The sequence below is a fragment of the Zosterops lateralis genome (assembly GCF_965231275.1).
Source record: "Zosterops lateralis genome assembly, chromosome: 10".
Classification (NCBI taxonomy): Eukaryota; Metazoa; Chordata; class Aves; order Passeriformes; family Zosteropidae; genus Zosterops; species Zosterops lateralis.
Window position 1 is genome coordinate 21,799,620 of NC_139770.1, and position 23,668 is coordinate 21,823,287.

The window sequence follows — 23,668 nt, forward strand, 5'->3', positions numbered from 1 at the left end:
AGGGTCTGCCGCATCTGCGTGGATTTCCTGCAAAGCCCCGCGGCCGTGGAGCCCTGCGGACACGTCTTCTGCCACGCCTGCATCCAGCCCCAGGCTGCCCCCGAGGCCGCCGCCACCTGCCCGGTGTGCCAGGGGCCCATGGGGGCCATCCGCCTGCTGCCCAGGCAGGACACCGAGCCCGGGCCGGCCCTTGGCGCTGCGGGGGCGGCGGGAGGAGGAGGAGGAGGAGGCGGCTCCTGGAGTGGCCGGGGCCGGACATTCCCCGGTGGGGACGGGGCACGGAGCCCCCCCGGGCCCGGCAGAGTGGCCGGAGAGGGTTGGAGGAGCTGGACAGGAACGGGCCGGGGCAGGAAGGTCCATTGTGGCCCCCGAGGGAGCGGGGGAGAAGAGCTGGCCCAGGGGACCACGGGCACCTCCTCCCCTGGATCCCGTTTGATGTGGATCCTCCATGGCCCTTCTGAAATGAAAACCAGGATGCTGGGAAGGGCCTTGCCTGGTTTCTTCTGCCTGTTTGCTCATTCCTGCAGGACTGGGGCAGTAGGAGCTGTGGGAGAGGGAAGGGTATGGCTGTGGGAACCTGGGCAGAGGGTGGGATAAGGCTGAAGAACTGCTAGAGAGGGAATAATGTGGATGTGGAAAATGGAAGTCAGAGGCCATTCCTGGTTGCTTCTGGGCTGCTTTGCTTATTCCTGTGGGGATACAGCCCAGAAGAGCTCCCTGGATTTCTCAGCAGATCCCTAAAGGAGCAGTGTCTGCTCTTCCTGAGGACAAGGACAGAAACCAAAATGGAGACTGTGGGCAGACCTCCTCTCCTTGTCCCACAGCAGCTCTGCAGCCCTGGAGAGTTTTTCTGGGCTGGAGGAGGCAGCCCTGGCACAGCCACCAGCTGAAGGGCACTCCTCAGTCTGTGGGAGAAGTGCCCCAGCTATTCAGGGGTCTCCTCTGAAGAAGCCCAGAGCCCTTCCCCACTCCAGGGCACCCCCAGGAGCTGTGTGGTGGCTGTGCATCCCAAAGGGTGCCAGGTCCTCACTGCCACCCTGCTCCACCCCCCTCCATGACCCAGGTGGCTGCAGAACTCCTGTCATTGTGGCTGAGCTTGTGCCCACCCCTCCCTGCTGCCTTAGCAGACCTTGTTTCCCAGGAATAGCCCTCAAACTTCAGTGTCAAGAGTGTTGGGGGCTGTGTCTGCCCCAGCCAGGGCAGCTGAGGCCTCTCAGGGTGGCCTCAGCCCCACAGTGCCTCCTGCCCTGGAGACTGATGGAAATCTCATGGAGGTGTAGGAGGGAAAACCCTGGCAAGCAGGAGGTGGCTCTTTGGAACTTCCCAGCAGCTCCCCATGAGCAGCACCCTCCTGTTGGAGGCCCCAGGCTGTCTGTAACAGATCCCTTGGAAGGAGGCATCCTTCATGGGAACTGCTCAGAGACAGGGATCCAAACGATGTCGTTGGGGCACTGTGGAGGGAAGAGGCAGGAGGGATCCCCTCCCCCTGGCAGACCAGGCACTTGTCCTCCCTTGCCAGGGCATTGGAATGCCTTCCCCACAGAGGAGAGGGGCATGGTCCATGCTCAGCAGTGAGGTTCCTCTTTGGGAACAGAGGACAGAGCCTGCAGCACCCACAGCAGTTGCCAAGGCAGCACCATGGTGGCTTCTGGGGGGGATTGAGCTCTGGCTGGAGAGGGATCACAGCTGAGAGAGACCTGGAGTGAGAGGATCACTGATCCCAGTAGAGGCTCTGCAGTGCTGGCAGGAGATTTACTGCACTTTGGCAGGAAAATCATCCTGGATCACAAACCTCCCCATGGCTGAATGTGACCTGGGCCGTCAGACATGTGTGCAGGCACAGCCCCTGCAGCACAGCCAGTCCTCTGTGCTCCCACTGCCATCCTCCTGCTGCTGCCAATGGATGTTAACTTGCTGGGAATTGCTCTCAGCCTTGCCAGTTTTTTAGCTGGGCTTTTAGGAGGAGCAATGGGAACCACCCCAGTGCTGGCTCCAGGCAAGTCCCACCGGAGCATGGTGGTTTTGGCATGTGCAAAAATGAAATAAAAGCCCTGGTCTCAGGGGAGGCAGCCAGCCGAGAGCAGCTGAGCACTCCCATTAATGTGTCATTAATGTGCAGCCCTGGCGTCGGCTCTTTTGGCAGTGCAGAGGTAATTACAACCCAACTGTAAAGCGTTGCACATGGATTTATTTACTGCCTTATTAGTGGCATCTGTTCTCCCAGCAAAGCAGCTCAGCTGTTTGCTCTCGTTCAGGGAAACCAGTGGGACTCATCGCATGGATGGTCCGTGCTAACTCACCTCCTCGGGCTGGAAAGTGAGCTAAAGGAGGTGAGCAACCCACTGTGGCTTCATTTTCATCCTGCTTGTTGGTTCAGTGCTTCTCCCCAGCAGCTGAGCCCAGCACAGCATGAAGAAGGCACAGAGTTTCACCCCAAACCTGAAGGACATGGCTGTGTTCAAGATCCAGCAGTATTTCTCTTCCCGTTGGTCTCCCAGCACTGCCCCACAATGTTTTACCACCAGAAAATCACAGAATTATCGAGTCATGGAATCATCAAGGTTGGAAAAGCCCTCAAGATTATCAAGCCCAACCATCAACCCAGCACTTCTAGTGTGTTCTCCACTAAGCCATGTCCTCTAGTGCCACTTCCACACATTTTTTGTACACTTCCAGGGATGATGACTCCACCACTGCCCTGAGCAGCCCATTCTAAAGTGTGACAAACCTTTCAGTGAAGAATTTTTCCCCAATATCCAGCATAAATCTCCCCTGGTGCAGCTTGAAGCCATTACCCCTTGCTCCCTGGGAGCAGAGCCTGACCCCTCTCGGTTGTCCCCTCCTGTCAGCGAGTTGTGCAGAGCCAGAAGGTTCCCCCTGAGACTCCTTTTCTCCAGGCTAAGCCCCCCAGCTTCATCAACCATTCCTTATAAGGCTTGTGCTCCAGACTTGTCACATCTCTATTTCTTTCTCTGGACAAAACTCTCTTCTCCAGCAAGAGCCTTGGAGATGACTGGGCCTGGTGCTGCAGGACCCTCAGCTCACTGAGAGCTGCAGTTGCCCAGGCTCCCCAAGGTGCTGCTGCTGCTGCTGCTGCTGCTGAGCCACAGTGGCCAAATCTGAGCCACAGCAGCCAAATCAGAGCTGCAGCATCCACTGCCTTGGCTGCTGTCCTGGCCCAGCTTTGCTGCTGAGCACATTTGCCAAGGAAAACGGATGCTGGGTTTGTTAACTGAGTGTTGTGGCAAATGCAAGTGAAGTGGCTGCAAATGCACTTGGAGAAGCCAGTTCATTTAGGACACAGAGCACAATGGGAGGAGGAAAGCACCTGGAATGGGGAGGTGGAAGTACCAAAAGGATTTTGTTGCCTGTGGTGGGGCATGAGGTTCCTCAATAAAAATTCACATGTGCTCCATACCAACCGAGGTGCCAGGTTGGGATGCAAAGCTTGGAATTTCAAGTGTAAATATTTATTCATGGGTGTGAGATGCCCCAGCCGAATCAGGGCACCCAGATACAGTATTTTATGAGGTTCTTACATCCATCAAGCACTCAGGTATAACACAAACTGACTGAGCACTGACACCCACACTATCACATCTCCAATCACAGTAAAACTTGGCAAAGCCTCTCTCTTTCTGCTTTTCTATGGATCCAGAGTCCTTGAGCCCCTCTGGCTGCAGTGACTGACCTGTGACACCAGATAAAGCTGGGAGGGTCTCAGAGCCTGGGATGCTGTGGTACCTTGGTCATCCCAGGGATAAAGCTGTTCTTTATCCCTCGGGGGCTGCTCTAAGCCTCCCAAAAGCAAAGTCCTTCTCTCCAGGGCCGGGCTGTTTGTTTTACTTCAGCACGAACAATACTGAAGTCTGCAATAAAAACTCCACTACTTCTTTACATCACAGTGTTTAATTAAGATATATAATATTAACATATAGCGTGTATATATGTGTATATATATACTTTTGTAATATAAAGGATGCTTGACAGTTAGGAAAGGGATTTTCATCACATTTGCCAAAGCCTGCAAATGCTGCTGCTCCTTTCCAGCACCATCCATCCCCTGAGCAACTCCTGCTCCTCATGTCTGCTGTCAGAGACTGAAATAGTTCATGTCCCAAACATCGATACAAAGTTTTGCTCATTATAACAAAAACTGCATAAAGAAGCTACAACCAAAGAAGCCTCCCTGAAGATACCTGACTGAGACTTTGGACTGGAAGTCACAACGCTGAGATTAGATAAAGAGAAAAGCCATTCTTCAATCTCCTGAAACCAACAAGTAAACAAGGAAAAGAATGTGAGCCAACCGTTCAGCAGCCGTGCTAAGAATCATCTCTGGCTCTCTTTGGGGTGGGGGAGGCTGTAGCCCACAGACCCCTTTGCTGGAGCAGGTTTGCACAGATTTCCCCTCCAGTCGAGATGGGGGGAGGAAGTTTGGGTGTGTTGTAACCTCTGCTCAGGGGCAGTGAACCCACCCTCCCTTACACAACCTGGCTGTGGAGCCCCAACCCTGGGAATGCCACATCCACGGGACATTACCGTGAGGGGCAGCTGAGGGGATGCCTTGATCCATCAAAGGCCCCCCAAAGTGCCCCCCAGAGTCATTCCTGAAGCCTTGCACCACAGGACTGCACGGGATGCAACAAACGTGGAGTCTGTTGTAAAAGACAATGGCAAACTTCCCCTTTACCCCAGGGAGGTGCCTGGATTTTCCTGCCTGGCCTGAGCAGATACTAAACCATCAAATTCTCTGCTTTTGGGAAGGACCTTCATCACCAAGAAGAGCAGCTGGAGAGGATCGACAGAACATTGTTGGGATCCACGAAGTGTTGATATTTTCTTTATTTTGTCCCTGTTACTCTCTTTCTGTCCCCCTCACCTATTCCTATTTCTCTCTCTCTCTCTCTGTCTCTCTTCTCCCCCCCCCCCCCCCCCATATTTACTATCAAATAAACCTCATACTATTCTTACTGGCATATTTTGGTCTCGTTTGCCCCTTAATTCGGGCAGAGGCATCTCTAACCACCTCAGCGATCGCATCCCGACATTGCCCAGCGTGTTTGGGGTGTGCACGGACTGCGGGTAAGTGCCAGAGTGACTCAGCCACTCCAGCAAACTCGGGACTTGCCTGGGCGCTGCAGCTCCTCGGCAGGGATCGCTTCTGCAGCCTGATTTGCTGGGAAGCTGCCAGCCGACTGCCACCTCCTCCTCTCTGCGGGCAGCTCTGCCCCGTTCTCCGCTCATCGCGCGTGTCCCCGGTGACAAAATGACCCGCCGGACTCGAGGGACGCGGGGCTGAATCCTCTGGCAGTCAGGAGCGGAGGAGCCGGGGATGCGGCCGGGGGATGCGGCAGGGAAGAAGGTACAGCCTGGCTGGGGTCGTGCCGGCGGAGGGGCAGCGGGGTGGGCAGCTTCTCGGGCAGTGTTCAGCCTTGCACTCCGTCCTGGTGGGCGCTGTGACCACCCCGTGCCACCGAGGGGACCACCTGAGCCCCCCGAACTGGGAGGCAGGGAATGTGCGCCGGGGTGGAGGCTCTGTCCTTGCCCCCGAGCCCGTAAGGACAGGAATTCCAGGTGTTGGAGGATGGACAGGTATTCCAGGTTGGAGGACGTGGGGCGAGCCCATCCTGCATGGGTTTATGAGCTGCTTGTGGCCATGGCTTAAGCCCCCAGGAGCCTGTCTGCCTTGTGGGGCCACAAACAGGAATTAAGGGTTCATTTGACCTTATTTCAACTGCTCTTCCTCCAAAAAGTCAGATCTGCTGGGGGTGGTGCTGATGCAGAAATCCAGTCTGCCAAAATCTGCCACCCAAGGTCAGTGGGGCTGTGTAGATCCCAGGAGGAAGGCTGACAAAATAACTTTTCCTTGCTAGTCTATGATTTAGCATCAGCACTCGTTTTCCCCACAAGGACTCCCCACCCTTGGGTGAAATGCAGGATTTGGCTTGAAGAAAGCAGAAAAAAAATCCTCCTTAAACACAGATCCCACAGCTTGACCAGAGCACCACCTGAGTCTGGTGCTTCCTCCATTACCTAATCCCAGCTCTCCTGAGAGCACACCATCCCCTACAGGCTCCATACACCCCAGGAGCATTTCCACCTTTGCTCCAGCAGCTCTCCCACCTCAGCAAAGGGGTCTGTGAGTGTTCAGATTTTCCATGCAGGGCCATGCTCAGGCTGCTCACACAAGAGACCTAGTTTCTGCTCTCCCTGCTGCCAGAAATATCCCAGCTGCCTGCAGTGGAGAGCAGGTGAGGAGAGCTACAGGCAGGCAGGCTGAATGTGGCAGGGCACTTTGTGGACATTGATGGGCTTCCCCAGGGAAGGGTGGTGCATGCTGAGGCTGGTCACCACACACGTGGCCCCTGTGTCAGCATTGTGGTGAGGGGATAGCAGGTTTCCCATGGACCAATCTCCACCCAGGCAATGATGGATGGGGCACCTACCTCAGTGCTCTTAGTTCATGGGCATCCTTCCTTTGAAGGCCAGATTGGACAGGGCTTGGAGAAACCTGGTCTAGGGGAAAGTGTCCCTGCCCTTGGCAGGGGGGTGGAAGGAGATGAACTTTAAGGCCCCTCCCAGTCCAAATAGTTCTGGGATTATCTGATTCTCTCCCACTGCCCTCAGGATGGGGGTGCTCAGGAGCTCCCAGCCTAGGAACAGGAGAAAGGAGGCCGAGGAGCACAAGACACAGGAGCCATGTCTGCGCGCGGCCGGTGCGCCAAGGTGCTCCCCTCCGAACTGAACAAGGTGTGCCCCGAGAGAGGAGATGACCCTGCCACACACCCCAGGAAGATGAGTGACTTCGAGGTGGTCCCCAACCTGCAGCAGAGCAGCAGCAGCGTCTCAAGGAGCAGGAGGAAGGCGCATTTCCCCTCTGGCAGCAATGAAAAGGCAAGTTCAGGAGGTGCTGGAAGAGGGGACGGTTGGGCACACTCATGGAAGAGTGTTAATGAGTGGCTCACTCACAGGAGCATTAACAACTGATCAGGTTAGTTTTAGGGACAGACAGAAAACTCATATCTCTTCTCCTTGGAGTACCTCTGCCTTTGTCCTTGCAGACAGCGATGGAGCTTTTGTCCTTCACACCCAAAGAAGCACCCAGATGTGCTCCTATCACCACAGTGTCTGGCCCCTGGCATAACTTCTGGCCCTTTCCAGAAACTCTGAGCCCCTTCTGCTTTTCTTGCTCCATCAGGAAAATCTCATCTCCTGGATTCCTGAAAACATCCGAAAGAAGGAATGCACCTATTTTGTGGAAAGCTCCCAGACATCAGATTCTGGGTAAGCGAGACACTCCCTCCTTCCTTCCCCTTTAGGAGAGCAGAAGTGAGGGTTGGTGATAAAGCTACAGCACCAGGAAATCCCATCTTTCTGTCAGAGGGCTTCAAACCCCTCTTTTTAACTTGTTCTTCAGCATGTGTTGAGTCATCACATGGCCGAGATTCTGTGTCCCAATGAAAAACATTCCCAAAGATTTTGCAGGCAGTCACTTCCATCCTAAATATTTCTGTCCCAAATCTCTACCAGTGGAAATATTAGGATTTTTTCCCCTTAATTTCCCCCCAAACTTTGCCCTTGTTTCTGCACAAGTTCTGAGCTGGAGGAGCAGCTGGGTGGGAGATATGGGGCCCGTGTTGTTCCTAAGTTGAGCAGCACCTCCTGTCCAGGCTGAGGTGGGGCTTTGCCTTTTGGGTTTCAGCTTTTGGTTGGGTTTCAGCTGTTCTCAGTGAAGTTGTTGGTGTGCTTTTCAGGAGGATTGTTTGCGAGTGTGGCTATCTCAGGGAGCAGCACCTGGACGATGCTGCCAAGCCTCCCATCTTCCTGGGGAAGGAATGGGATCCCAGCAGGCACATCCAGGAAATGCCAACGGATGCCTTCGGTGATATCCGCTTCACAGGGCTGGGACAGAAGACAGGGAAGGTGATCTGTTTGTCCCACCTCTGGGTGCATGGAGAGCCAGGGTTTGGGTCTTGCCATGGCAGTGCACGGGAGTATTTCCCTTCTGAATGAGAAAACATTGGGAAAGGGTGGAATTGTCCCAAAGGCAAGGGACTCAGGCAGCAGAGGGTTTGAGACAGGACCTCTCCTCTCATCTTTAAACCCTTTCTGAAACCACAAGACTCTTTTATTCAAGGAGTGGCTGTTCCCTGTCCTTGCCCTTAGATTTGTCTGGGAAATGTTTGTTCCCAGGAAAGTGAATGGGAACAGGGTCATGGACAGAGACCTGGACCAGCAGCAACATGACCCTGCTGCAGAATGGTGCTGGGAAGCCTCTTGTGTAGGACAGGAGGAATTGTGTTGAAGGTGTCCTGTTACCCTGACCCCATTGTTTATACCCAAAACATGTACATGATCCCTTTTTTTTTTTTGGCAGTATGTGCGTGTCTCCTCGGATACCCCTCCACGGGTCATCTACCACCTCATGACACAGCACTGGGGCCTCGATGCACCCAACCTGCTCATCTCAGTCACCGGGGGAGCCAAAAACTTTGTCATGAAGCCAAGGCTGAAGAACATCTTCCGACAAGGGCTGGTCAAGGTGGCCCAGACCACAGGTAAGAGACCACAGAATAATAAAATCACAGAATCCTAGAATACTTTGGGTGGAAAGGGGCTTTTAAAGGTCATTTAGATGCAGAGGGTCTCCCTACGAGTGTACCTGGCCATGCCAGGTTCAGTAAGTTGGGCTGTTCTGGTGACCCTGAGCTGGTTTAGGACATCTATAGGTCCCTACCTGGACCACAATCACCAGGGATGGGCTGCTCCTGCTCATTTACTGCAGAGAGGCTCAAAAGGAGCTGGACTCAGAGAGGTGCTGAAGAAGGCATTGCCTGTGCTGCCAGGGCAGGGAAGAGACATCTGGGGGATGGAGCACCCCAGGGACCCGCAGCCATACGGGGGAGGCTGGGAGATGGCTGTGGGCAGAGCCTCTCCCCTTCCCACGGCTCTCTGTGATCCCCAGGAGCCTGGATCATCACAGGGGGGTCCCACGCTGGTGTGATGAAACAGGTGGGAGAAGCAGTGAGAGACTTCATCCTGAGCTGCAGCCACAAGGAGGGCGACATTGTCACCATTGGCATTGCCACCTGGGGGACCGTGTACAACCGGGAGAGCCTCGTCTGCCCCATGGTGAGCCAGGCAGGGCAGGACAGGGCAGTGCTTTGCCTCTGCCTGGGCTGTCAGGGGAGTCCTGCCAAGGACTGCAGTGGGAACAGGAGCTTCTAGGTGTCACTGTGGCTGGCAGCCCTGGAAAACCCAACTGTACCAGAAGTGACGGTCATAGGACTTTAGAATGGTTTGGGTTGGAAGGAACGTGAAGGCTCACCTTGTTCCACCCTCTGCCATGGGCAGGGAACATTTCATTAGACCAGGCTGCTCCAAGAACCATCCAAGCTGGCCTTGAACTCTTCCAGGGATGATCCCAGGCTGGTATTTGCTGAGAAGCCCCGCCACCCCACTCAGTGTCTTGAGTAGGTTTTGCACTTCTGGGAGGACTCCTTGTGGGTGTGAGGGCCAGTGGAGCATGGGGCAAAGCTGATGTGAGCACTGTGGGGGCACAGGGACAGTTTGGCCAGGCTGTCCCCACACACTGACCCATTCCTGTCCCCATATGCTGGTTACTTTGCCCATCTGCTGCTCCTCTGCCAGGCTTCTCCCAGAGTGTCTCCTCCTGCACTTACAGGGGGGCTTTCCTGCTGAGTATGTGCTGGATGAGGAGAACCAAGGCAGCCTGTCATGCCTGGACAGCAACCATTCCCACTTCATCCTGGTGGATGACGGGACCCACGGGAGGTACGGGGTGGAAATCCCCCTGAGGACCAGGCTGGAGAAGTTCATTTCAGAGCAGACCAAGGTGAAAGGAGGTAATGGCAACACACAGCCCAGCCTGAGGCAGGGATGGGCCATCCCCCTGGAATGATGTCCTTCCTGGGCTCCAGAAGGAGGCTGTGGCTTCCCCAGAGGATCCAGGCATAGGGTCGAGGGGATTGCCATGATAAATGTGGAACCTGGTTCCTCTGTGACACAGATCAAAGAACTTTTCTCTGCCAGACTTATGGGATCACTAAAGGAGTCCCCAAACCTTGTGATGCTGAGCTGATCAGGGAAAGTCATCCCTCCCAAAGGACGATCCCAAGGGAGCTCCCAGGCATCATCCTCTCACTGTGTTACGATCTCCTGTCATAACACAAAATCCCAGCATCCCCTGAGCTGGAAGAGACTCATAAGGATCCTCAAATCCAACTCCTGGCCCTGCACGGAACACCCCCCAAAAAACCCACCATGTGTCTGACCTGCCATACCAGACAATCACTGGGCATGGTTTTCCTCCCCTCCCCTGAAGCCTGACATGTCAGGACAGTGCTCCCACCTTGACTTTCACACTCCACCACTCAGAGGAGACCCTCTGGGGGGGATTGGCCCTATAGGAAGGTGACCCTGGATTTTGCTTCCCTGCAGGTGTTGCCATCAAGATCCCCATCGTGTGTGTGGTGCTGGAAGGAGGCCCTGGGACTCTTGATGTGAGGAACTGCTTGTGGCAAGCTGAGGAGGGGGGAGAAGAGGGACAGCTCCTTCCTGGGCTGCTGCTCTCAGTGGTGCCACACTGACAGGAGTGCTGGGAGCAGCAGTGGAGTCCCAGGCTTAGAGAGGGTCTGTGGGATCCAGACCAACCTCCCTGCTCTGTTGCAGACCATCTACAATGCCATCACCAACGGGACCCCCTGTGTGATTGTGGAAGGGTCTGGGCGTGTGGCTGATGTCATTGCACAGGTGGCCAACCTGCCTGTGGCCAAGATAACCATCGCCTTGATCCAGAAGAAACTGAGTGTCCTCTTCCATGACACCTACGAGCTCTTCACTGAGAGCAAACTGGTGGAGTGGACTAAGAAGGTGAGTCCCTTGCTGGCTCCTCTGAGTTTTGGGAGACCAAAGAGGTCCCACAGGTCCTGGCTCATGAGCACCAAGGATCCCAGTGGGAAGTTTAAGCCTCATCTGCCCCCCAGCCATCCTCATGAATGTCCTGGTGGGCACCTGAAGGGCTCAGGCTCTGCTCCTCCACTGCTTGCTCCCTTTGGGCAGAGAGGAAGGGTCTGTGACCAGCCCATGATGGAGGACACAGCACAGGGGCTCTGCAGGTGCCAGAGGGGAGTGAGGAATTGTCCTGCACAGTGCTGGGGCCTGGGAAGCAGCAGGGAGGAGATGCTGCTGCTCATTGCTTGCCCACGGATCTCCTTGCAGATCCAAGACATAGTGAGGAGCCGGCAGCTCCTGACCATCTTCAGAGAGGGCAAATGTGGCCAGCAGGATGTGGATGTGGCCATCCTCCAGGCCCTCTTCAAAGGTGAGGGGTGGGGGCCTCCCTGGGAGGATGGGGCAAGGTGAACAAGTCAAGTCACCTCCTACCACTACTTGACTTATGGGGTCACCAAAGAAGTCCCCAAACCTTGTTACTGGGGAGCGATGATTATCCGAGGAGGCTTCCACATGGTATCTTCCCACTGGATGATCCCCTGGTCTAACATGTGCACTCTCCTTGCAGCATCCCGAAACCAGGACCACTTTGGTCGTGAGAACTGGGACCATCAGCTGAAGTTGGCTGTGGCCTGGAACAGGGTGGACATTGCCCGAAGTGAGATCTTCACAGATGACCACGACTGGAAGGTACAGCCATACCTCTGCTGCTTGTCTGGCCAGGCTTACAGCTTGTCAGGTCTGTGGATACAGAGGGCACTTCTCACCTTGGCTGTGCCTGGGGAGAGTTTTAAAGGGATTTCTCCTGGATCCTGAAATGCCAGTGCATTAACAGTGACTGTTCTTCAAAAATGCTCTCAATGTCTAAAGGAGAGCTAAGCACACACAAAGACAATTGGTATTTTTTTCAAAACCAGTGTTTTTAAAGACCCACCTAGAACCCAAAATACCAGAGTGACAGCTCTGCCCTGTGGTCACTGCTCAAATAGTAATTTGTCTCTAAACCCATCTCACCCAGCCTGGCACTTCCCTGCTCATACCTTATTACAGAGTGGGGTCAGTTCTGCCATCCCATGCCTGATCCTGCTGTTGAGGCTGAGCGGGGTTGTCTGTCCTTTCTGATGGGGCTGTGGAACTTGGAAGGGATTTTCCTATTTGAGTCAACAGTTTGGGTTCCCCCAGCTCACACACCTTTTATGAGACTGGGAAGAGCTGGTGGGACTAGGAACCCCAAAGTGAAACATTTGAGGATATATGCCCCATCTCTGGAAACGCTGAAGGTCAAGCTGGCAACCTGGACACCTGCAAGGTGTCCCTGCCCCTGGCAGGGGATTGGAATGAGATGAGCTTCCAGCCAAAACTGTCCTGTGATTTTGTGATATTCATGAACTTGGGATAGATGATCTGTACCCTACTGGGATAGGTGAATTTGGGATAGGTGGTCATCCCTCTGCCCCATAGCCACGGGGCCAGAGGGCTCCACTGCATGAGAAGAGTGGCCTCTTCTCAACCCCTGGGAATGCCCCACAAGTTTTAGTGCATGCCACATGCTCTTTCACCTCCAAAGACTCCTCATGTGCTCAGGGATAAAATCTTCCCCCAAGTGAGGAGCATGGTGGGGCCCTGCTCTGAGACCACAGAGCCCCTCACCTCTACCTCTGGCCTGCCAGCCCTCAGATCTCCACCCTGTGATGGCAGCTGCCCTGATTTCCAACAAGCCAGAGTTTGTGAAGCTGTTCCTGGAGCAGGGAGTGCGTCTCAAGGATTTTGTCACCTGGGACACCCTGGTTTACCTCTACGACAACCTGGCACCATCCTGCCTATTCCACAGCAAGCTGCAGAAGGTGCTGCTGGAGGAAAGGGAGCACACAGCCGGCTCCAAAATGCCGAGGTTGCAGATGCACCACGTGTCCCAGGTGCTGCGGGAGCTGCTGGGCTGCTCCACACAGCCCCTGTACCCCAAGCCCAAGCACACGGAGCGGCCCCGACTCTCCATCCCTGTCCCACACATCAAGCTGAACGTGAGCACCTCGGGTTCCCTGGGGGCAGGGTGGCAGCAGGGAGGGGACACTGGCTCACGGAGATGTCCTGGAGGATGCAGCTGGGTCTCTGTCCCCTTGTCTGCTCAAAAATCGCACTAGAAGTGCCTTAAAGCCCTGCTCAGCCATCTGCCCTGCATTCCAGGAGCAGCCCCCACCTTCCTACACCTGTAGCACCACGTGGATGTGTGATGCTGGTGGGGTGGGTGCACAGCTCCCCCTGATCCCAGCCCTAGAAAAAGGGAAATTCACAGGATGAGTCCAGCCACCCCTCTGTCTGGGCAAAGTCCTTTCCATGGGTGGTGGAGGCAGCACCAGGGCTTTGAGTGGCTTTGTGCTGAGGGGGCAGGGCTGATCCTTGCCCACCTTGCAGGTGCAGGGGTCAAGCCTTCGGTCCCTGTACAAGCGCTCTGCTGGCCGGGTCACCTTCACCATGGACCCCGTGCGGGACCTGCTCATCTGGGCCGTGGTACAGAACCGCAGGGAGCTGGCAGAAATCATCTGGGCCCAGGTACCACAGCCCAGAGCTCTGCTCACAGCTCAGGGGCTCAGGTGGAGCCAAACCTCGCAGCCCCAAGGGGAACAGTGGAACCTGCTGGGATTTGGGATAGTGGGAGAGCTGTCCTGAGCCTGACCCCGGCCAAAGAGGAGCCAGCTAACCACCCTGAGGGCATTTAATATCCATCCCCAGCCACACCATGAGGCCAGACCCCTCCCTTCCTGGCCAAAACAGGTAGAGGGGATGTGCTGGGCTAGAAGTGGGCTAGTCAGGCTGAGAGAGCCCACAGGGACACGGCAGCTGGGGTGGAGAAGGCTTCCACTCATAAACAGCATTCCAGGACAAGAGGCAGTGTAGCTGGTGGCACAGTGAATGTGCCAAGGAGTCACTCTGTGCCATCAGCCAAGGAACCCACAAAGAGGCCATATTCCCCATAGCAGTGGGTTACCCAGAGGTGAGCTTGGCTCAGCCCTTGTCATGGCAATCTGTCCACCCTGAGCTCTGATCTGTTAGGGGGCACCCCCCTTCCTTCCTGTGGGAGGTGGGGAGGGCTTGTCAAGACTTCTGGGACTTGACAGACAGAGTGCCCATGCTTTCCTTATCCTCTTCTGTGCCAGAGCCAGGACTGCATGGCAGCTGCACTGGCCTGCAGCAAAATCCTGAAGGAGCTGGCCAAGGAGGAGGAGGACACGGACACCACCGATGACATGCTGGCCCTGGCCGAGGAGTATGAGCACAAGGCAATTGGTGAGCAGGAGGGCACCAGTGCCCCAGAGCTGCCCCTGCACCCCAAAGCTGCTCCCGCACCCCGTAGGGCTGGTGAGCTTTACCCAGGAGGTGTCTGGGGGGTGAGAAATGAAGATCCCATCCTCAAAGTTGGGGATTATGCTGCAAAGGCCATGTCCACATGATGGTGGGAGGACAGGGGGTACCACTGTGAGGAGCAATGTCCTGACCCTGCTCAGAAGGGTGGCTCTGTGAGTGCCTGGCCCAGAGCTCAGCCTCATCTTCCTGGAACTTGCCCTTCCAGGTGTGTTCACAGACTGTTACCGCAAGGATGAAGAGAGAGCCCAGAAGCTTCTCACTCGTGTCTCTGAAGCCTGGGGGAAGACAACCTGTCTGCAGCTGGCATTGGAGGCCAAGAACATGAACTTTGTGTCCCACGGGGGTGTCCAGGTGGGCTCCCAGCAGTGGTCCTTGGAGGGAATGTTCCCAAGTGTCCCTAAGATCCAGAGTTCCTCGGGGGTAGCCATGGGACTCTGCCCTGTAAGGAGCACTCCTCTTTCTCCCTCTTCACAGGCTTTTCTAACCAAGGTCTGGTGGGGGAAGCTGTCTGTGGACAATGGCCTTTGGCGGGTTATTACGTGCATGCTGTTCTTTCCCCTGCTCTACACCAACCTCATCACCTTCAGGTACTTCTGGCAGCTGGGACACCCATGCACTGAGGCAGGGTTCTCCTCCAGCCTCACCCTGTGGCTGGCTGGGGGAAGCTGCCGTGGCCTCTCCTGGGCAGCCAAGCCCACACATCCATCCCTGCCCCCAGCAGGGAGAAGAGGCTGCAGCCCATGGGCTGCCTGGCACGCCTCCGGGCCTTCTTCACAGCCCCCATCGTCATCTTCCTCATGAACATCCTCTCCTACTTCACCTTCCTCCTGCTCTTTGCATACGTCCTGATGGTTGACTTCCAGCCGACGCCGTCCTGGCGGGAATACCTCATCTACTTCTGGCTCTTCTCCCTGGTGTGCGAGGAGACCCGCCAGGTGTGGGCAGGCAGAGCCCAGGTGGGAGGTGGCAGAGGAGGAGATCCCCCCTCTGGGAGCTCCCTCACAACTCATGTCCCCATGCTGCTCCTCATGTCACCACCTATTCCAAGAGGTCCCAGCATGTGGAACCACCAGATCTCCCATCTCTAGGGTCAGAGTTTCTCCTTGGCTGCATCTGGTTTGGCCCTGTATGTTTGCAGAAGAAAATGCTGTAGGGCTGGTGGGCTTTTTCAAGGAGGTGTCTGGTTTTTGGGAATGTCAAGGGATGGAGGGAGCTCTTCTTTTGGGTGATTTCCCAGCAGGATTTCCAGGTTTTGCTTTGTATTTGAGATTTTTCAGCTTTTGCTTCAACATCTCAGTGCCTTTCTCCTCCAGTCTGAAGAGCCCCAATGTCCCAGATGCCCCCATGCTCTTCCCATGCCCCTAGAGAAAACCAGATAGGCTCAGGTTACCTTTGGGTCAGTGAGTGTCCAGTCATGGCCAGATGATCTGTGTGATCTCTCCCCTCTATGAGTATCTTACACCCAGCCCCTTTTCTCTTCCCAACAGCTGTTGTATGATCCAGATGGACTCGGGGTTGTGAAAATGGCTTCCCTGTACATCAAGGACTTCTGGAATAAGCTGGATATCTGTGCCATCCTAGTCTTTATCGCAGGGCTGACTTGCAGGTGAGCTGCAGAGCTCAATTTTTATAGAATCATGGAATCTCAGACTGATTTGGATTGGAAGGGATCTTAGAGATCATCCTTTTCCACCCCATGCCATGGGCAGGGACACCTTCCACTGTCCTAGGTTGCTCCAAGCCCTGCCCAACCTGGCTTTGGACACCTCCAGGGATGGGGCAGCCACAGCTTCTGTGGGCAACCTGTGCCAGGGCCTCCCCTCCCGCTCAGTAATTTCAACCTAAATGATTCTCTATGGTTCTATGGTGTCACCTCTCCTCTCTTCAATGTCCAGGCTGATCCCATCAACACTATATCCTGGTCGCATCATACTGTCCCTGGCTTTTATCATTTTCTGCCTGCGCCTGATGCACATTTTCACAGTCAGTAAAACACTGGGGCCCAAGATCATCATTGTGAAGCGCATGGTGAGAGCTCCCCTCTGTCCTGCTGGGGTGATGCTGGACTGTCCTGCTGGAGCAGCTGGATATGCCACCCATGTTATCCCATCCTCCTGGAGAGGGGCTTGCCCCAGGACACAGCTATCCTTCCCCTCTGTCTTTGCAGATGAAGGATGTCTTCTTCTTTCTCTTCCTGCTGGCAGTGTGGGTGGTGTCCTTTGGGGTGGCCAAGCAGGCTATCCTGATCCACAACGAAGAGCGCGTGGAGTGGCTTTTCCGAGGCGTGGTCTACCATTCCTACCTGACCATCTTCGGGCAGATTCCTTCCTACATTGATGGTAAGGGACACTGTGACAGTTCATGGCACGAGCAGGGTGGCTGTGACAAAGCTGAGGTACCACACTCATGCTGTGCTGGCCCATGGAAGTCCCACAGAGCTGGAAGTGAACAGAGCATCTGGGATGATGCTGATGGAGATCAAATCCCTGCCTGGTGCTAAGCTCCCTGGATGCTGGATACTTTCTGGGAGCAGAATGAGTGTTTTCTGAGTGCTCCCCAAGGCATCCAAGGTTTGGCCACTACAGAGTCACACTGTGCTCTCCCACAGGGGTCAACTTCAACATCGACCAGTGCAGCCCCAATGGCACTGACCCCTACAAGCCCAAGTGCCCAGAGACAAATGCAGACAACAAGAAACCCATCTTCCCAGAATGGCTGACCGTCATCTTGCTCTGCCTGTACCTACTCTTCACCAACATCCTCCTTCTCAACCTCCTCATTGCCATGTTCAAGTGAGTCTGGGGGGCTCTAGATGTGCTGGAAGTAGTGAGATCCCACTTGGGGGTTACAGATGTGGTAGAAGTAGTTGCAGGTCAGGGCTGCTGAGGGTGAACTGGGACACCATTCAGACATGATGTGCTGTCCCCTCATCCCCACGGCATCGCTGACACCTGGGCTCTGCCCCAGCTACACCTTCCAGCAGGTGCAGGAGCACACGGACCAGATCTGGAAGTTCCAGCGGCACGACCTGATCGAGGAGTACCACGGCCGCCCTCCGGCGCCCCCGCCCCTCATCCTGCTCAACCACCTGCAGCTCCTGGTCTGGCGGGGGCTGCTCCGCCGGCCAGCCTCGCACCACAAGCTCAGTGAGGACCAGAGTCCCCCTCCTGCCCCTTTCCCCCTCCTCAGGGCACGGTACCATGCACCAAGGCACAAGGCTGGGCATGCAGGCTGTGGTCCTAGGGTTTGGCATGCCCAGAGATGTGACAGCACCACCATCCTCTTTCTTGGGCAGAGGAGAAGCTGGAGAAGAATGAAGAGGCTGCCCTTCTCTCGTGGGAGATGTACCTGAAGGAGAACTACCTGCAGCACCAGCAGTGCCAGGAGAAGCAGAACACGGAGCAGATGATCCGGGACATTGCACAGAGGTACGTTTGCTCCTGAGAAAGGAAGCTCCATCTGCCCTTGTGGTGTCCTGGGCATGGAAGAGTTCAGGGATCAGTGCAGGGGTGGCTGCTGAGGGTGTCCCAACCTGCACTGTCTCTCCAGGGTTGATGTACTGGCAGAGCTGCTGGACTTGGACCGGGTGAAGAGGACAGGGGTAGTGGAGCAAAGACTGGGCTCCCTGGAGGACCAGGTGAGGCAAAACCAGGGCAAGTACCCAAGAAAGGTGGAATTTTTCCAGGGGCTGAGTCAATTGAACCAGGACACAAAATCTCTCATAATCAATATCCTTTGAGAGAGTTTGAATTTCCTTGCCATTAGCATCTGAGGGGGAAAGGTTTATAAGGAAAATTCTGCTTGACTCCAAAGTAAACAGGATGCAGGTGGGATGGGCCACTGCCTCCACTAGTCACCCAAACAGTTAGAGCTGACCAAGCTCTTCTCTTTGGCCTGAGAGGGCTCTCCAGACCTCCTGGAGACAGAGGACTCTCTGTCCCCTCCCTTTTGAGCTGCACAAGCACTGGGGTGCCCAGGGAGCCAGCACAGCCTTGGCATATCCCATTTCCGTCTCCTTTTCCACCTGCTTCGTAAAAATATTTCCCTGGAGAAGGTTTTCCAAGGCCCAGATCAGGACAGAGCCAGAATCACTGCTGCCCATCAGTGCCAAGGGCAGCGGTTCCTCCTGCCAGGGCTGGATCCCGTGGGACTAGGGGGACAGTGGGGCTGGGAGTGACCCTCTCTGTGCCCTGCAGGTGCATCAGAGCGCCCAGGCCCTCCGGTGGATGATACAGGCACTGCGGGGCAATGGCTTCAGCCCAGGCGAGGATGTGCCGGCCGTGGGTAAGCACAGCCTGCTCCTCCCCAGCAGCGCTGACATAGCCCAGGGCCTCAGACTGGGGTTCAGCAGCCCCTCACATCCCTCTGTCAAACAGTGAGGCAGAGGTTCCTTTGGTCCTGGGGGGTTTGGTGTCTCCATGAGTTCATCCTGCCTCTCCTGAGTCCATTCCCACCCTCCCTGGGGTTTAATCCAGGACATGCTGGAAGGGAATCCAGGGTCCACGGCCCCAGGGGACATCAACATCCCCATGGAGAGACCACCCAGCCCCCTCAGCAGAGCCCCCGTCCACAGAGCTGGACTTGGTGCCCTGCTTTGTGGGACCCTGCCGCCTGTGTCTGCCCCACAGGCTCCTCCAAAGCCTTGGACATCAAGGAGTTTGACCTAGAGGGGAAACCCGAGGAGAGGCAGCCCCCGTACCATGTGCTTGCCCGGAACCTCCTGTATCCAGGGTCCCACACTCTCCGCTTCCCCGTGCCCGATGAGAAGGTGCCCTGGGAGGTAGGAGCTGTGATGCTGGGCAGTGGGGCTGGGAGGAGGAGGCTGGAGGCATGTCCTGGCAGTGCTGGGAAGAGGAACCCATCATCCCATTTGAGAGCACTTGTTCTTCCCAGCCCCAGGACCATTGGCTTCCCAGAGTCACTGCTTGGGTGACCCCAAAGAAAAGGGCATCATTCCTGCTGGGATCTGCAGTGCTAGGAGTGCCTGGGGATGCTTGGTTGCACATAGGGGGTATGACCAGCCACCTCTGCATTTCCTGAAGCTCAGCTGGCTCAGGGTCAGGGTTCCACTGGCACTGGCTTCCATGGGGGTGTGAGCCCTCCAGCCAAGACCCTGAGCTCAGCTCCCTGCAGGGCCTGGAGCATCTCTTAGGGAGCGATGCCACATGCTGGGCAGAGGAAGAGACTGGGCCATAAGGTGTCCCCGGGGTCCCAGCCCTGTCTGCTGTGCAAGCAGGGGCACAAGCCAGAGGGCTGACACTGCCATATGTTGTGCAGGTGGATTTCCCACTCTACAACCCCCCTGCCTTCTCTGCTGAGCACAAGGACATGGCTGTGCAGGACCCCTTCAGCCTGTGAGTCTCGCCCCACGGCTCCCCAGCCCTCCACCCCTTCCCTGGGCAGCACAGCCAGCCGTCCCTGCCGGGCTGCCTCCCACCCTCCAGCTCCTTGGAGTCTCTCCTGAAGATCAACTACAACACCATGGACGGGCTGATCGATCGGCAGAGCTTCCACGGGCTCTACGCCGTGCAGGACGGGCTGCCACTGTGAGTGCCCCTGCCACGGGCTCCCTGGAGAGGGGTGGGAGGAAAAGCACTGGGACAAGGAGAGGCCTGGGGTGCCTGGGCACATCCATCCCATTCCCACTTTCCTATGGTGGAGCAGGGGTAATTGCATGCGTTGTCCTTAGGGCTGACACCTGTCGCTAGATGGACATGAAAAGGATGCTCACACAGTCAGTGTAAGGGCAAAAAAGGAGGAAGTTTATTTTGGGTTTAAATAGGTTTTGGAGTTTGATCAGAGATTGGACCATGAGGTTGACACCTCTTTGATCCCACTGGTCAACCTAGAAGTCCATCAATTTGTCCTTCCTCCAGGAAGGAATGCACAGTTTACCAAACATCACTCTTTGTTTATGTTACAATGTGTGAGAAAACTACAGTACAAAATGTAAACACCAGAAGGCTGAAAAATCAGAGCAACAGACACCCCCCAAAACACCCCAAAAGATGTGGGATGCAGTGGTAGGGAAGTGTTATAGGGCTGCACAGAGGGGGCTGGTGCTGCCCCAGCCTCGTCACTGTCACCCTGGCAGGAACCCCATGGGCAGGACGGGGCTGCGAGGCCGGGGAAGGCTGCACTGCTTTGGGCCCAACCATGCCCTGCACCCCATTGTGACCCGGTGAGTGTGTCCTGCTCCAGCACAGGGCTGAGGGTGTGGGGTGGGAAAGGGGCATGGGGTCACCCCAGAGACCTGGCCAAACCCTGCACTGCCAGTGTGGCCACTGCTGGGTGGAGGGGAGCCAAGTCCAGCTGCAGCGTGACAGGGGCCTCTCCCACAGCTGGAGGAGGAATTTGGATGGGTCCATTATAAGGAAGAGCCTGAAGAAGATGCTGGAAGTCCTGGTGGCCCAATATCCACTGTCAGATGTCTGGGCTCTGCCTGGGGTAAGAACTGGTGCAGAAGGAGCTGAGGAGATGGGATAAAGGGATGGAGGAAGGGAAGGGGAAGGGGAAGTGGAAGTGGAAGGGGAAGGGAAGGGAAGGGAAGGGAAGGGAAGGGAAGGGAAGGGAAGGGAAGGGAAGGGCAAACATTGGATCAGGCAAACTCAGACAGCTGCTTGGGCAGAGTTGAGGAGTTTGGGCAGGAGAGGGAGGATGGGAGACACCAGCAGGCTTCGTGGTATCTCCTGCAGTGGTGGCAGGCCTGATGGCCAAGCTGGTGGCAGGGAGGGAGGAAGGGAGGCAGGCCCCACAGCTGCCATCTGCTTTGGCACAGGGGTCACTGGAGCCAGGTGAGACGCTGCCACTGAAGCTGAAGTGGATCCTGCGCCGGGAGTTCTGGCCCCAGTTCCAGAACCTGCTGAAACAAGGCACTGAGGTGGGGTCACAGGAGGGGGCAGTGCTGCAGGGGCATGTGGGCATCACCCTGGCACAGGGACACACGGGTGGCATGGTGGGACAGGCATATGGGGACATCACCACAGCATGGGGACATGTGGACATCATGGTGTCATGGGGCCACGTGGATGGCCCAGGGTACAGGGGCAGGGTTCTTCATCTCTTGGCCACTGTTCCCACCAGAGAGGAAGGGCTTGGGGAGGTGAAGATGTGCCACAATTTGTGTGTGGGGGGGGGCGGGGGGGGGTCAGGGAGCAGGCCAGAGACCCCAGAGGAGGGCTGCCCACACCAAAGTCTGTGCCTGCAGCAGTGACTCCCCACAGCTCCAGCTACAGTGGGAGCAGGGCTCTGCTCTCCAGCAGGACAGAAGACCTGCAGGGCGATGTCCACCCACCCCCAGAGTGCCCTCAGAGAGGTGATGAGGGCTGCTCATCCCCATGCACAGGTACACAGAGGGTACCTCGATGACCCACGGAACACAGACAACGCCTGGGTGGAGACAGTGGCCATCAGTGTGCACTTTGACACCCAGAACGACGTGGAGATGAAGAGGCTGAATTCGGTGAGGAGCTGTCCCTCCTCTGTGCTCCCTGGCCTGCCTCACAGGGGGCCTGGGGCACAGCAGCCTGCTCTCCACACCCAGATCTCCACAGGACTGGGGTTCTCCAGCTGCTTGCATGCAGTGGGGGACAAACACAGGAATGAACATGGGGTGGCATCTCAATGCATGCCCCAAAAAGAAAGGGCAGGAGTTTGGGGACCAGAGGTGCTGTGGAGGGTGGCTGGCACGGCCCCTTGCCAGCAGCACACGTGTGACATGTATCCCATTGCAGTTCCTGCAGGGCTGTGACCCGGAGCTGTGCATCCGCTGGCAGGTGCTGGACAAGAGGATCCCCCTGCACGCCAACCACAAGGAGCTCCTGCACAAGGTCTCAACCCTCCTCGGTGCCTACTACTGAGGCCTCGTGCCCAGGCCAGGGCTCCTGCTGCCCCAGACCAGCTCCTGGCAGCTCCACCCCAGCTCACCTGGGAAAACATGGGAGCTGCTGGAGTTGAGGTACTCTGGGTGCCTCTGTGAATGTATATTGCAGGTGTCTGGGAGGAAAAGTGTCCCCTCCCTGGGGGCAGTGGCTGCCTGGGCAGTACATCCCAGTCACCTGAGCCACCAAGTTCAGCCCCAGCTTGTGTCTTGGTGCTTCTACATCAGCCCACAGCACTAGCCCAGAGCTTGGGCCACACTGAGCCACAGGGCTTTTCCTGTGAGATGATTCTTCTGTCCACTCCACCCTGCTCTTGGCTGCAGGGTGGGCACTGGGGACTCGCCAGTCCCAGCTACCCCTCCACCAGAATATCCACCACTGCTCCCCACTCCTGCTCTGAGCCCTGGCAGCCCCACTGCCACAGATCCCAAAGGATTGCTCTGGAGAAGGCTTGGAGTCACTCCTGTGGCAGCTGTACCCATACCTCTGGTTGTCTCAGACCCAAAAACATGGTCCTGAGCTGTGACCCAGCACTTCTGAAGGTGTGAGCAGCTCTTGGCTTATATACCTATGGTTCCATAGCCCTGCACAGGCCCACCTGCCATGCCCCAAACTGATATGTGATCCTGCTGTGTGTGTATGCTGAGCACTGGCTTGTAGCTAAACCTCCTTCCTCTCTCTGAGCTGAACGTCACCTGCCTGTCCCCAACCCCTTGTGCACATGGATGGAAGGTGGCAGCTTGCTGGGACACAGGTGATCCATGCTCTGTGATCCCTTGGGGAGGTAGGGACAGGAGAGGGGACATTGGTGTATCAATCCCAGACATCCCTGCTTTTAAGGGGTCTTTCACCCACATTTTCTCTTGCCTGCTATGAGGAGAACAAGGCACAGTGGATCCACTCTTTGATCATCCAGAAGAGCCCCACGGTGGCACGTTATGCCTGGGACTGCTCAGGAAGGGATTTCAGTTCCCCCACCTTCTCCCAGTATATAAGACACTAGCCAGCCAAGGCTGCTCATCCCACACTGGTGGCCACCAGAGCACAAGTGCAGTCTCACCAGTGACACACTGGGGTTTGCCAAGGGGAGGGGGCTCAGTCTGGCAATGTATTCAACCCAGCTCAATAAACCATGTGTTAAACACCTGCAGGCTGCTGGTGTCTTACAGCTGTTTGACCAGAGGCTGCTCCTGGAGTTCAGGCAGGCTCCTTGTGGGAGGCTGTGCTTGGAGCACACTTCCAGGATAAGCCCAATTCTCACCCCAATCTTGTTGTACAAACTCTCTTTGTCTGTAGACTCACCCCCACTGATGGCTGAGTCACAGAATAGTTTGGGTTGGAAGGGATTTTAATGATCATTTCATTTCAAGCCCCCTGCCATGGGCAGGAACAATTTGCAGCAGACCAGGGGCTGGAGATGATTCGTTTAGAGTTGATACTGGAGCTGT

General features: G+C 56.0%; 1 protein-coding gene across 1 annotated transcript; it reads left to right on the forward strand.

Moving 5' to 3' along the window:
- Positions 1 to 5,246: 5,246 nt before the first annotated feature.
- TRPM2 (transient receptor potential cation channel subfamily M member 2) lies at positions 5,247 to 23,200 on the forward strand. Its single transcript, XM_083869081.1, has 33 exons — positions 5,247 to 5,365; positions 6,631 to 6,897; positions 7,202 to 7,287; positions 7,758 to 7,926; positions 8,381 to 8,561; positions 8,969 to 9,135; positions 9,689 to 9,869; positions 10,465 to 10,526; positions 10,696 to 10,896; positions 11,245 to 11,347; positions 11,546 to 11,667; positions 12,648 to 12,998; positions 13,390 to 13,527; positions 14,133 to 14,262; positions 14,546 to 14,691; positions 14,815 to 14,927; positions 15,059 to 15,275; positions 15,828 to 15,946; positions 16,236 to 16,368; positions 16,508 to 16,679; positions 16,949 to 17,132; positions 17,308 to 17,486; positions 17,636 to 17,768; positions 17,890 to 17,977; positions 18,537 to 18,624; positions 18,969 to 19,120; positions 19,618 to 19,694; positions 19,785 to 19,886; positions 20,435 to 20,521; positions 20,682 to 20,787; positions 21,119 to 21,220; positions 21,686 to 21,802; positions 22,074 to 23,200. The coding sequence occupies exons 2-33, from the start codon at positions 6,703 to 6,705 to the stop codon at positions 22,197 to 22,199; spliced, it is 4,527 nt and encodes a 1,508-aa protein (XP_083725207.1). The 5' UTR covers positions 5,247 to 5,365; positions 6,631 to 6,702; the 3' UTR covers positions 22,200 to 23,200.
- The last annotated feature ends 468 nt before the right edge of the window (positions 23,201 to 23,668 follow it).